The 14,889-nt window shown below is 44.5% G+C and overlaps 1 protein-coding gene across 1 annotated transcript in view; it reads right to left on the bottom strand.

The window, feature by feature from the left end:
* Positions 1-14,889, bottom strand: part of Ypel2 (yippee like 2) — a 45,337-nt gene that overhangs the window by 6,328 nt on the left and 24,120 nt on the right. Inside the window, exons 2-3 of the mRNA XM_070027048.1 lie at positions 5,068-5,111; positions 3,857-3,965 (exon numbers count right to left, since the gene is read on the bottom strand). Coding sequence (XP_069883149.1) covers positions 3,857-3,965; positions 5,068-5,111 — 153 coding nt within the window. The remainder of the gene's footprint in view (positions 1-3,856; positions 3,966-5,067; positions 5,112-14,889) is intronic.

The following is a 14,889-nucleotide window of genomic DNA, read 5'->3' as shown; positions in this document are numbered from 1 at the left end:
GCACTACGCAGCTAAGACTGATGAGTGTATATATAGACAGAGTTCCTCCTCCCCCTCAATCCCCAAACTACTAACTACAGTTGGTAAGTTCTGGCATCAGCTGTTTGAACTGTACCTTCTGGCCCAGAGCTCTGGAGCTTTTGGGTTTTCAGAACAAGGATTCAGACGTGGGACTCTTGTTAGGGGAAAAATCACTTTAAAAAATGGGGAAAGGAAGCTGGGTGCCAGTGGCTCACACCTGTAATCCTAGCTACTCGGGAGGCTGAGATCTGAGGATCAAGGTTCAAAGCCAGCCCAGGCAGGAAAGTCCATGAAACTCTTATCTCCAATAAGTCACTAGAAAACCAGAAGTGGTACTGTGGATCAAGCAGTAGAGCGCTCACCTTGAGCTGAAGAGCTGAGAGGTAGTGCCCAAGCCCAGAGTTCAAGCCCCACAACCGACAAAAAAAAAAGGGGGGGGGAGAAAGGAATGAGGAGAACAAGCAAAGAATAGAAAATGTACAAAAAAACAAACACACACACACACACACACACATACATGAGTTGTGGGATCAGCAGCAATTTCCCTGACATTTCTTAATTCCCTGGCTCCAAGCAAGAGAGACAGAGACAGAAAGAAACAAAGTCGGAGTGTTTGTGCCTGTGTATAAGTGCACACCCAACAGAATAATGTGGTTTGAGAATAAGACATATTGCTCATAATAATGTATTTAGGGTAATGGGGGGGTGGGGAATGAAGAGTGGAAGTTTTCCTATTAAGCTGAAAAGAAAACCTAACTGCCAAGTGCCACACAGGCAAAAGACATCAGCATGACACTCCAGCAGAAACAGCAATAGATCCTGAGTTACAGAAACACCCCACTGATCTAATTCTACTTCTTGCCAATATCTGAACACTTTCCATTCTAGCACAAAATTGAGATGCTTACATAATTTTGAGGGTCAGAAAAAAATAATGAGACAAAAGAATGGAGCACCTGGTCTAGCATGGAAGGTTATCAATAAACCTTTGGGCTGGGGTTCACACCTTGCAAGCCCAGTACTCAGGAGGTTGGAATATTCAGGATGGCCAGTGAGATGCTAGCCTGGGGGGCCTGGGAAGGTGACTAAGTGGTAGAGTGCTTGCCTTTCATGCATGAAGTCCTGGGTTCCATTCCTCAGAGCCACATAAGCAGAAAAAGCTGCAAGTGGTGTTATGGCTCAAGTGGTAGAGCGCTAGCCTTGAGCTGAAGAGCTGAGGGACAGTGCCCAGGCCGAGTTCAAGCCCCAGGCCTTCTAGTCAAAGGCGTACTATAATGTTTTGTCAAAGGAGTATAATGTTTTGTCAAAGGAGTGCTTCATTGTACAATGAACAAAAAAGTAATCAAACCACGTTTATCTTTTGTGTCTAATCCAACATGTGTTCAATAAAAGACAGCCCAGAGGTGAGGTTGAAGCAGAGGAAGGGAAAGAGTTTCCAGACAATCAAAACCAGAATTCCCCTGCCCCCCACTGACCACCAGGCACCCAGAGGAGTGTGAGTGTCCAGAGGGAATGGAGTGGCAAAGTTCCTCTCCCACGAAACAACCAAGCCAACCATTGCAGGGGGAGGACAGCTAGGCCATCTTAGAACCATAAAACACATAGTCAAGATTTTTTGGTTTGGTTTCTTGAGGTATGTCACCGGGGCTGAGACTAGACTCCTGCTTGAGCCTCCCAAAGGGCTGGGATTACAGGTGTACACTACCATACCTGGTTTAGATAGTCTTGTCCTTCAACATTTTTATATTTCCCACCCCCTCTGAACATTTCTACCATTAAGAAAGTCCTGAAGATTGAGCTGCTAGATTGGCTGAGGACTCCACCCGGGATAGTTTTTGCATTTTTTTTTATTATTATTAAATGGAATACCATTTATGTGTGTTGCTCACACTATTTGATATCCCCCCCCATACACTTAATTTTTAAGTTCTTATTGCTTTCCCAACAAAACTAAATGAAATAGCGTTTTTTTATTATTATTAAATGGAATACCATTTATGTGTGTTGCTCACACTATTTGATATCCCCCCCCATACACTTAGTTTTTAAGTTCTTATTGCTTTCCCAACAAAACTAAATGAAATAGATTTCTGACAGGACCCCCTCCTTGCTTCTCAGACTCCCAATACCAGCTGATCCTTTTGTTTCCAGTGATGAAGCTACACTCACACACCATTATCACCCTGCAGCCATTTTGGCTATTTCAACTGGCTCCTTCCCCATCTACTAGCAGGTCATGAGCCATATGACAGGATGGGGAATTTGAGACATTTTAAAAGAGAATATATTTCCCACCTAGAGGCAGAAAGACCAAATTTTTCATAGTAACAAAGAAGAAAAACATTCCACCACACATGTATGCACATATATATGCTGAAAAAGACCTTTCACTAAGTACAATGTAAGTTTATTTACACTAAATTTATACTATATGGTAAGTGATGACCAAAGGTGTTTTTTTGCTTTTTTTGTATTTTAAAAAAAACTCCAGGCCAGGTGTCTGTGGCTCAAACCTTTATCTGAAGGACTGTGGCTCAACAATCAGACTGAGAAGAAAGGTTCACTCATTTCCATCTCCAAAATAACCACCAAAAGCAGAGATGGAGGCATGACTCAAACAGGAGAGCTTGATAAAGGCATGACGCAAGGCCAGTGGACACAAGGCGCTGAATTGAAGCCCTTGTTTATTTACAGCCCCCTCAAAAATAAAATACAATGAAACTCCTAAAGATATAAGGAATGTAACTACTACCACTAGTCAGAGAGACTGAGCAGGCTTTGTCTGCAATGGTGTGGTAACCCCAATGCTTGTTAGAAAACCAAAGTACTTTGAAAGCAGCAGACCTCCAACTCCTCCTCTCACCCTGACAAAGCACTGCTCATTCTTCTTAGGACTTTAAAATGTATGGAATTGAACAATGAAAGAATAATTGTTCATTTGGGAAAATCTAGCCATGGCAGCCTCTACCAGTGGAAGTAAAGGCAGTCAGTGTCTGTGATCCTAGGATGTAGCCGGGCTCCAAGGTAATGTTCTAGGGGCATCAAAACATAGTTGGTTAAGGGCATTGTTTCTAGAGTCACACTGTTACATGGACTCCTCTCTTGGTTTGGCCACTAATGATGAGGTAGTCCACGGTGCAGGCTAACACACAGTAAGCTATCAGGAATGATATTCTAGTATTTTTTTTGGGGGGGGGGTCCAGTCGTGGGGCCTGAACTCTGGGCCTGAGTGCTGTCCCTCAGCTCTTCAGCTCAAGGCTAGCACTCTACCACTTGAGCCACAGCGCCACTTCCGGCTTTTTTCTTTTTGCTTATGTGGTGCTGAGGAATCGAACCCAGGGCCTCAGGCATGTAAGGCAAGCGCTCTACCACTGAGCCAACTTCCCAGCCCATATTTATTTTATTTTATTTTGTTAGTCATGGGGCCTTAACTCCAGGGCTGGGCACTGTCCCTCAGCTCTTCAGCTCAAGCCCACTTGAGCCACAGCGCCTCTTCTGGCTTTTTCTGCTTATATGGTGCTAAGGAATCGAACCCAGGGCCTCATGCATGCAAGGCAAGCACTCTACCACTGAGCCACCTTCCCATATGTGTATGAAGGAGATACAGGTGTGTGTAAATATGCTTATCTGTCTCCAAGACAATAGATATGAAGGAGTAAGTGTGAAGAGTAATGGAAAAAGGGAAGAATAAGGATAAGTGTAGACATGGTGACTGCTCAGTTTCCTGCCCTGGTCAAAGGTAAACCCCGCAGGATGCATGCAGAAAGAGTACCATGAAACCCTATGCACCCCTCTCTCTCCTAGCCTTCTCCCAACCAGGCTTCTCTATACTTACATATTTCCAGCCCAAAGTGGTTTTGCAGTTTTCACAGTAAATGTCTGCAACTGCATGGAGTCCTGTTAGCAACACCCGCTCTTCTGCAGGCCCACAGCCCACATTAACTCTATACCAAAAGACAGAGAAAGTGGGTGGTTAGTCACATGTACATACATTCCAGCAACAACTAACTGCCCCAGGGGAAGTCACTTCTGAGAGCCTGCTCTAAGACTAGCTGATCACATCCTCCAAAAGGTAACCACATGGAAATCCGTGAGGTGGAATGAATTCCAGATCTGAAAGATTTTAGATTCAATGGGTCTACCTGTGACTGAAGGGGACAAAATGACAGCATTGTGAGGTCACAGCCAGGTCCTCAAAGCTTACTGAGGACTTGCAAAGATGGTCAAACATGGAGGCAGGGCTTGGGAAGGTGCCTCAGTGGTAGAGTGCTTGCCTAGCATGCATGAAGCCCTGGGTTTGATTTCTCAGTACCACATAAACAGAAAAAGCCAGAAGCGGTGCTGTGGCTCAAGTGGTAGAGTGCCAGCTTTGAGCAAAATCCTCAGGGACAGGGTCCAGGCAGTGTTCAAGCCTCAAGACTGGCTCCCCCCCCCCAAAAAAAAAAGATAGAGAGAGGGTAGTGTTATCCTTAGCACATGGAGACTGAGCACTGAGCCTTAAATATCTAATGTCCTCCCCTCCTTCTCTGAGCACCTGTCCCCAAGTTGAATGTGCTAGATTTCCAGTTTTATACTTCGCCAGGCTTATGTGAGGTTTACCTTCTTTTCCCTGGTGGGAGTTGGAAACCCCATGCCCAGGAATGGCTGCTGGCTGTATAAGGGCTGTTTGCAGGAAAGGCTCTACCTTGAGTCTTCCCTCCAGTCTTAGTTATCTCAGTGGAATTCTTTTTTTTTTTTTTCCATCCTCACAAATCTCAGCTCTAGTTATGAGAGTTCCAGGATGAAGCTTTCAGAAGCTTCTCAACTCCTTCCCAATGTGCCTAATAAAGGCATCATAGTGGATACGATTTTCAGAGATGCTACTCTTCCCCCCTCCCCAGAAAAAAAAAAAAATGTTCCCCAAGGTAACTGAGGACCAGTTGTGGAGAAAACTGCTCCATAGTTCTTTATTAGGCAGAAAAGGCAGACTCCATTGCCATAACCAAGGTTGCTCTCCTCCATCCCTCAAAATGTATACCAAATAATAGATACACTGTAGACACTCACACTGAGTTAAAGAGGTATGCACGTCCTTGACTTCCTTGGAATGACTGAAATGTAAGAAAACAAATGGATAGTTAGAGATCCCTTCCCCCTACCCATTTTAGAAATCAACCCCAAACTGGAACAAGCATGACCTTCAAGGGTTCAGAGGACACAACAGCAGTATGCCAGCAGCAGTCTAGCTGGCCAGTGGCATGGGGAGAGAAGGAAGAATAAGAAGAGCAACAGCCCAAACTTGGAACTATGTTCATCAGCTCAGGTGAGAACATGGCGGGGGGGGGGATGGGGGGGTGGTAAACAAGAAACTAGCCAGGTGTGCTCACCTGTAATTCCATTACTGAGACGGTGAGTTCAAGGTAAACTGTGACTTGTCTTAAAAAGCAAATAAATAGGGCTGGGAAGGTGGCTCAGCGGTAGAGTGCTTGCCTCACATGTATGAAGCCCTGAGTTCAATTCCTCAGCACTACATAAGCAGAAAAAGCTGGAAGTGGCGCTGTGGCTCAAGTGATAGGGTGCTAGCCTTGAGCTGAAGAGCTGAGGGACAGCACTCAGGCCCAGAGTTCAGGCCCCACAACTAACAACAAAAAGCAAATAAATAGGGCTGGGAATATGACTTAGTGGTAGAGTGTTTGCCTCGCATGCATGAAGCCCTTGGTTCAATTCCTCAGTACCACATAAACAGAAAAACTAGAAGTAGTGTCTGTAGCTCAAATGGTAGACTGCTAGCCTTGGGCAAAAAGGACAGTGCCAAGGAACTGAGTTCAAGCCCCAGGACTAGCAAAAAATAAAATAATAAAAAAGCAAATAAATAATAGGACTAGGCTTCAGTGGCTCACACCTGTAATCCTTGCTACTCAGGAGGCTGGGATGTGAAGATCATAGTTCAAAGCCAGCCTGGGCAGAAGCATCTGTGAGATTCGGAGGCATGGCTAAAACAATAGGGTGCCAGCCATGAGCACCTGAGTTCAAATACATAAAACTCCATTATGCCATTAAGAACTTCTCCCTTTCTGACATTATCTGAGATCATTTTTCCCATTAGCTTTTCCTGGTCCCACTTGATCTGAACTATCTGTACTGGCCAGGGCTTGCCGACATTGCTGCTACTCATTTTCCATATTCCAGCCACTCTCACTTATCCTCTTGGTCCATCCCTATCAAAGGCAGGAAAGAGTGCCAGGCAAAAGAAATCACCCTTATCTAGACTCCTCATAGATCCTAAATGCCACAGAGGCAGTTAAAATCCTCCTCAATGGGGTCATGAGAGTTCAACTTGTAAGGCATAATAAGCAACTTGATCTCCACATCACAGAGAAACAAGCTCATTTAAACCACTAACTTACTTACTAGCTTCCCCCTGGCTGCAGGGAACAGGCCAACCAGAGCCAACACTTGCCAGACAATCTGGTATCTACTCCCATTAACACAGGCTCTCTTCATGTCGCCCTCCTCTGGTTACACCAGCCATGTTGCACACTGCTGTCTGCATTTTTAAAATGGTTTGACAATGCATTCTGAACTTACAGCTTAATCTGCTTGGAAAAGCATGCTAAAAACCAAGAGGATTCGGAAGACTTCTGGTGGCTGGTTAACAGACGGCTATACACAGGACAGTCAATTTGAGATGGATGCTACATGCTACACAGGAAGGCAAAATTCTGCTGGGTTTTGCCTCCAATGGTATAGTGCCTGACTAGTAAGTACTAGCCCAAAATCCCAGTACTGACAATACATACATACATACATACATACATACATACGTACATACAGATGAACACTAGAAGGGCACTTTTTTTTGGTAGAAAAACTCCCCTAGGAGCTGCTGCCTTTTGGCTGCCTCCAAATGCACCCCAGTGCCTTTGTACCCAAGTGCAGCTGCAAGAAAGAAGGAAACAGACATTCCCTAGCTGCTGCCCAGAACTAAACAAACTCTCCTTTTCTGGGCCCTGAAGCATCCCAAAGAAAATGCCCTTGAAATCTTCCAGGCACCACAGAACAGCTTTGAGCATGTCTCAGAACTTGCCAACTGCTTAGATGAGGAAGTGCCCCAGTGACACAGGCCCAGATTTGACAGTTGCTCAACATTGGGCCATAAAGATACCTCAGGGCTTTTAGACAGCAAAAATTGCACCATGTGGCCATTCCCATTTTCTGCCAGCCTGCTCTCTTGCTGCTTCCCCATTGGGCCCTTTGCTCTAGTCAAAACAGAACAAGTGCAATACTGCTTTTCACCAACTCTGCCCATCCCAATGCCTTACTGCCAGGGAGGTGTTTCCAGGGGACCAATTCAGAAGCTCAGATAATCTCCCCTTTGAAAGCCTTCTCTAGCTTCCTTAGGAAGAAGTACCACTGACACCCATGTGGAGACTCCTCCTGTTCTTTCTTTTCCTTTTTTCTTAGCATCCTAGACTGAAATCATCTGTTTATCTATTTCCCTTACTGTGAGCCCTCTGAAGGCCATGCCTTCGATCTTTCTCCAAACCCCCACAATCTGGCACACGGTTGGCATTTATTAAATGCTTATTCCATGCATGAACTATCTTTCCTTTCCTTTTTCTTTATTGAGACATACGTGACATAGCTATCTATCTGGCTGATCTAGCACACTTAAGTGTTTGCTCATGCCCTCCTGAAACCACCTTCCTCCACCCCATTCTCACCCTGCTTTCTATCCCTCATCTTAGCTCTAGGACTTTTTGCAAATGAAATCATATAATATGTGAGGTTTTCATCTAGCTTCTTCTATTCAATGTATTTCTTTTGGTACTCATCCATCTTGGCCTATAATTCAACGGTTCGTTTTCTTTTATTGTGAAGTAGGATTCCATTCTATGGACAAACCACATTTCAGTTATTTTCAGTGTGATCTGGACCCTTCCCGATAATCAGCTGTGTCACTCTCTAAGAAACATTTGCCAAGACCTTCAAGTTCAGAACTCAGGAACAGGTGAACATGGGAAAATCAATCCTAGAGCAATAAGCCAAACAGCTGTATGATTTACCACAGGAAAAAGCTTGGAAGGGTGAATTCACGTATTTCACACAATGATTGGGAATTCAAGGAGAGACAATGTTCTAAGACTTTCCAGTCTCTCTGAAAAGTTTGCTAAACCCCTCCAGGGTAGAGAAAATACTAGAAATTGTATCCATTTGAATCTAAAAAGTTAAGTTTCATCAAGGCAAAGTAGTTCATACATATAAATCCTAGCTATTCAGGAGCTGGGGCAAAAAAAAAAGTTGAGGCTCCAGCTCAACAGAAGAAACTAGGTACTGTGGCATGTATCTATGAACTCAGATACATTTGGAAGTTTAAAATGGGTTGGTTGTAAGATATGTATTCAAATGTTTTTTTTTCTTTCATAGGATTGTTTCTAACACATATATAAGATTATTTCTTTGTTGCTTTGTATGTCCCTCCCACAGTATATAACCCCTGCTTTCACTGTATTTGATGTTGGTATAATTTGTAGAGGGGAAGGGGAAAAACAAATCGTTTAAATAGGGATACAGGTGAACCCATTGCAACAATGAGATGTACAAGTTGTTATGTCGAAAACGAACTTTACAACTTTGGTGGGGGGGGGAGGATTTGGTGGGAGGGTACGGGGGAGGGAGGATGGGAAGGGATGGGAAGGGGAAACAAAGGAGGAGGCTACAATGCTTGATAAGAAATGTGCTCATTATCTTGCCCATGTAATTGTAACCCCTCTGTACAGTATTTTCACAATTAAAAAAAATGGGTTGGTTGTAGTCTAGGTAGATGCCCAGGCAAAAAGTGAGACCTAATTTCAAAATAACCAGTAACATAGTGTGGCTTAACATCATCAGAGTACCTCCCTGGAGAAAAGTACCAAAGGTGAGCAGTCTATGGCTCATACTGCATGGGGTAACAATAGGAATCTGTCCTCTTTGCTAAAAGCACATCAAAAATAAAAGTGCTATATGATGCCAATAATAGAGCTGATATGATGTAAAAAAAAAAAAAAAGCCAAGATCTTTTTGTTGTTTGTTTTGTGGCAGGATCTCAATAAGTAGCTCAAGTTTGCCATCTTCCTGCCTTAATTCCCCTGAATTACTGAGTATTACAGAATATGCCATCATGCCCAGCTAAAAATAAGCCCCCCTCAACAGCAGGGCCATTCCCAACTTTTAAGAATGAACTAAGTGCCATAAGGAGCTTTAACTAAACCTGAAGCTCATTCTATGAAGCAAACTGGCATCTGGCAATATTTTTATTATTTATGCTTTAATATGATTATGTCAAATAATTACTTACACAACAAAGAAGATCATCTATCCTCTTTTAGATTAAGATTAAAGCCAGGTGTCTGTGGCTCATAGCTATAAACCTAGCTACTCAAGAGCCTGAGATCTGAAGATCACTGTTCAAAGCCAGTCCAGGTAAGAAAGTCTGTGGGGCTCAACTCCAATTAACCACCAAAAAGCCAGAAATGGAGCTGTGTGGTTCAAATGGTACTAGCCTTGAGCCAAAAAGCTCAGGGACAGTACCCCGGCCCTGAGTTCAAGCACCAGGCTCAGCACCAAAAAATTTTTTTTAAATTATTTTTCTCACATCCTTCCTATGTCTAACATGTACACATTACATAGCAGTGCATGTATGTATTCTATTAGGAAATAACTGCTATTGGAGCCTACCCTTTGGGCTGGGAATGTGGCTTAGTGGTAGAATGCTTGCCTAGCTTGCATGAAGCCCTGGGTTCAATTCCTCAGTACCACATACACAGAAAAAGCCAGAAGTGGCACTGTGGTTTAAATGCTAGCCTTGAGCAAAAAAAAGAAGCTCAGGGACAGTGCCCAGGCCCTGAATTCAAGCCCCAGGACTGGCAGAAAAAAGCCAATTGGCTTAGAGCTTACGGTTAAACATTTATTGATAGGCCTTTGCTCTGGATGTTCCAGTTTGCTTTTTTTTTTTTTTTTTTATCTAGCCTGACATAGGTTAGAAGTCTTAGAGAGAGCCTGGAGTGAAGGAGAGGAAGGCACATGGCAGAGAAGAGAATCTGGCCAGGCCCAGAGGTGGTTCACAGACAGGCAAGTATAGTTCTTTCTTTCTCTGGGTCTGGTCTGTGAGAATATCCTGGCAAAGGCCCACACTCTGCAATGGATACTGGGCCCAAGCAGGGCTCCCAGATACCCTGAGAGGCAGCCTCCAACCTCTCATTCTTTAGCCTGGGACTCACACCAACTGAAGCAGAACTTTCTGTGGCAGAACTCTGGAAGCTTTTCTACCAGGCTTCTACTCTTGGACCTCTGCCAAGTCTCACCATCCATGATGGAGAAAACAGCCACTGAGAACAACAGGCATCTTGCAAATAGACACAGACAAGAATAGCCCGGCTGGATGGCTGTATCCTGTGGGGCCTAGCCCAGCCTAGCACAACCTGGCACAGCCTGGTACTCCCTTGAGGGAGGGTGGTACCGAAGGTAGGGAGACTGAAAGGAAGTGAAGGAAGCAATTAAAATGAAGCAAACAGAATTGGAGGCCAGGAGATGCCAAACAGACTGTCAGACACATTTGTTTGCTCTCATTACTGCCAGGCAACAAGGCCGTTCTTTTCCATGTTGTGTATCAACCAAGGCTGGTGTGCAGGCCTCCAGGAAAGGTTTTTTGTTTTGTTGGTATTTTTTTTAACCACATAAAAACTTTTCTTTAAAGTAAAGTAATAGTTCTAGGCCCAGCCCTTCCAGCCAGCTCAAGGAAGCGGAAAGGGCTTTGAGTTTCCTGTTTAGTGGCCAAAACCACTGGGTTCTGGCTCCTTTGAAAGTCTGAAAGGCAATAACTTTTTTTTAAGTGGGAGAATCACAGAGAACTGAGTATTTCTGGTGAGCGGAAGCAACAGAGCCAAACACATGGGTTCCTTCCACCATGGTGATAGATGTAAGGCTCCACCTTGGAGTCCTAATCACTTGAATAGACTCTACCCAGCATGAAGGGCCCAGGAGGCAAGTGAAGTCTCTCAAATGCAGGCCCTCTGCTTTCTCAGGGAAGGTTGATCCTGATCAGCTAGGCATGGGTGTTTGGAAGTAACCGGAGGTGAGAAGATGTCTACTTGCCTAAGCAGCTATAACATCTGGGAGCTACATGATCCCTGTTCATGTATGTAGGTATGAAGATCTAATCTTGGCATCCTAAGATTTCAGGTTCAAATCTTGCCTTTTCCCCTTCAACTTACTTGATCTTGGAAGAGATTATTCAACCTCTCTTAGCTCCCACAGCTTTTTCATCTATAAATGGCAATTGTGACTATTCAGTTAGGAACAGTAAGTTAAAGCAAGGTAAACGAAGTACAAGTCAAGATGTTCTTATCTTTCCCTTAGGCATTTCCAGGGGTCTAGGAACAGAGATCAAAAGGCTGTCACTTACTCTGCTCTTCAAACTTTTGTTACTTCAGTGATCTGCTTTCTCTCCTGTTAGGACAAAAGGTAAAGCCTCTAGGATTTGACTGCCTGGGCTCGCAGATCTCAGCCTTTTGAGTAGTAGAATTATATCACAGGTATGATCTGTTGGCTCCTGGCAAACTTCTCTTTATGATTTGGTATCTTTGTAAAAATGAAGGAAAGAGGACCAAAGCCTGCCAGGATTCTTTCCAGCTTCCCAGGAAAAGCACTTGGCGCTTACTCCTCCACTCTACCATTCCAAGGGACGGGATTGACGGCGAGGGCTTCAACATGCCTCGCTGCCAGGGATCTGACTCCTGGCTTTGCCATATATTAGCAGATAACTGCTCATACTTGTGAGCTGAGCAAGCCCATTATGCTTTTCTGGGCCTCAATTTCCAATCTTTAAATAGGCACACTGAAATAGTGCTCCCACACCAGTATTTTTGTTTTAAAAAAATTACATAACTGTGAATGGAAGTGCTTCATATACTTCATGACCATACGTTTTGTTGTTAGAACTTATGGGGCTAAGTGCACTTGGGAGACTGAGGTGGGATGGTGAATTAGCCTGCCTGGTTATCGAGTGAGATTTTATATTAAAACAAAACAAAACACCTTGGATTACCACAGATGTAAGAAGGTTCTGGGCCTAGCAGCTCAAATCTATGACCCAAGCTATTTGGAAGGTGTATAGATTGAAGCATCATAGTTTGAGATCAGCTCAGCTGAAAAGTACAAGACCCCATTTCAACCAATGGCTGGGTACAGTAGCATATTCCTGCCATTCCCAACCACACAGGGAAACAGATAGGAGTATCACAGGTCAGGCTAGCCTAGTGTCTGGAGTGTGGTACAAGTGTCTGCCTAGAAAGTGTGAGGCCCTGAGTTCAATCCCCTGTACCAACAAAAACTGTGGTAGGTAGTGGGGGTGGTACCGAACAGTTCAGCTCAGTGGAAAGTAGAAGTGTTCTCTGACTACGGTTAACCTCTGAGGTTTTCTAGGGGCAAAGTAAGTCATAAAATTCATTCCAAAAGGTGAAAACCCGAGCAAAACCTCAAGGATCCTGGTTGGGTTTCGGCCCGGAGGAAGCATACAGAGAAAGTGAGAAAGTGATCATAAAGAACAGTGTTGACTTCCAGAATTAGAACAGGAATGTAATTTAAAGAAACTGAATGTGTAGCTAAGAGGAAAGAAAATTAAAGGGGATTTCTTCCATTTTCTCTAAAATAAGAACAAGAGGAAATGGACTTAGCTGGAAATCAGAGACTTGGGTTAATTATACAAAGGAAGAATTTCTTGGCTGTGACTTCCACCCTGGGACATAGGTCACCAGAAAAACTGGGATAACACAAGGTCACTGCATGTGCTCGTGACTTAGCAAATGCTCCCACTTCTCTAGACCCTCAGAGGTGGGAGGAGCAAAAGGATGGTTTGTTCAAGGACCCTCCTTCCATATCTTTAGGAGATGGCAGATCACAGGTGATCTGAGGGGCAAGGAAGGGCCTGGCTTTTTTTTTTTTTTTTTTTTTTTTTTGGTCCGGTCGTGGGGCCTGAACTCTGGGCCTGGGCGCTGTCCCTCAGCTCTTCAGCTCTAGGCTAGTGCTCTACCACTTGAGCCACAGCGCCACTTCCGGCTTTTTTCTTTCTGCTTATGTGGTGCTGAGGAATCGAACCCAGGGCCTTGAGCATGCAAGGCAAGCGCTCTACCACTGAGCCACCTTCCCAGCCCAGGGCCGGGCTTTGAAAGGAAGAGATATCTGCTGTGGGGAGTCATAAAATTACAAGGGCATGGCAGCATTCATGACCCCTGAAACTGCAAAAACAAAAGAGAGTGAGAAGGCCTGGGAGCCATGTTTTATTGCTCTGAGATCTAAGCCACTTAAGGAACAGGCTTTTCTTTCCAGTTCCCTTTTCTGTCAGCCTTCATGACCTGCATGGTCTCAGGAATAGGTCCAGGGACAAAGGATGCTCCTTCCTGCAAAGACTGCTGCCTTCTGATACCATGTCTGCATGTGTCGGTGCAAAGGATGCAAGCTCTGGAGACTTAGGCTTTGGACCTGGTCCTTACTAACTGTGTTACCCTGGGCTTCAAGGTCCCACACACCCAAGGGGAAAACACTGCTTATTACATAATACCTTACCCTCTAGGGATGCTGTGATTATGTGTGCACATCAGGCACAATGCCTCACTCATCACAAGTGTTTCACAAATGTTTCCCTTCCCATCCACACTGTTTTCAGGATTTCAAATGGGAGCTGCATGGCTAATGTAAAATGACTGTCCCACTAGGGCTCCAGACTTCCAAGTCCCCCTCAAGTTCCAGACCCCACGGGCTCCTCTCCTAGCTCTCTTGAGGGCCACAGATGGAGAGACCGTGGTTGTTCTCTGTTGAGCCAAAAGCAGGATCAGCCTCTCTAGTGTGTGGCAGAGAGTTAGGATGGTAGATGCCAATGTAAACATGCAGCCAGTGGGAAAACAGACGCTGCCAGTTCAGCATCCTGCATTATCTCCTCCATCTTTAAAGCAAGTCTTGGAACACACACACACTCTTCAGATGGATAAAGAGTAGAGGATGCCTACAGCCAGATATCTCCTTATCCCTTACAGAAAGAAGGCTGTCATGTCACACTCACTAGGTCGGTTGAGAGAGGCTTGGCTTCTGAGTTAGAAATTGGGCGCTGTGGAATCGGGATGTAATTGCAGCCAGCCGTTACTATCTGTAGTTCAGATATGCAACTAACACGTTAAGAGGCATTCATATTGGGCTCAAAACCACCAGTCCCTTGCAAACAATTCAGAGTTGCCATTGTTTTAAAGAGATCATGCAAACAACTATATCCAGGAAGTACAAATACCAACTTTCTGATGATTTATAGTTGGGTCTGTAGTGTTCTCCTGTTCCAGAAGCCAATGGGACATTTTGTAATATATACATTGGCTTCACTTCCAAACAATAGAGAAGTGAAGCACAGAGCTGTAAGAGTAACTTCCTCAAATTTATACAACGTCTAAGTTCAAGAACCCAAACCTGGGCTGGGAAGGTGGCTCAGTGGTAGAGCGCTTGCCTTGCATGCTCAAGGCCCTGGGTTCGATTCCTCAGCACCACATAAGCAAAAAGAAAAAAGCCGGAAGTGGCACTGTGGCTCAAGTGGTAGAGCGCTAGCCTTGAGCTGAAGAGCTGAGGGACAGCGCCCAGGCCTAGAGTTCAGGCCCCACGACCCGGACCCAAAAAAAAAAAAAAAAAAAAAGAACCCAAACCTAAGGCTTTGACTGCAGAGACTCCCTTTTTTTTTTTTTTTTGTCCAGTCCTGGGGCTTGAATTCAGGGCATGGGCACTGTCCCTGAGCTTCTTTTCCTCAAGGCTAGCACTCTACCACTCTAGCAACAGTGCCATTTGCAGCTTTTTCTGTGTATTTGGTACTTT

Source organism: Dipodomys merriami, unplaced genomic scaffold (assembly GCF_024711535.1).
Source record: "Dipodomys merriami isolate MVZ:Mamm:240054 unplaced genomic scaffold, mDipMer1.0.p SCAF_19, whole genome shotgun sequence".
NCBI lineage: Eukaryota > Metazoa > Chordata > Mammalia > Rodentia > Heteromyidae > Dipodomys > Dipodomys merriami.
Note: the sequence above shows the minus strand (reverse complement) of the source record. Positions and strands in the feature narration are given on the sequence as shown.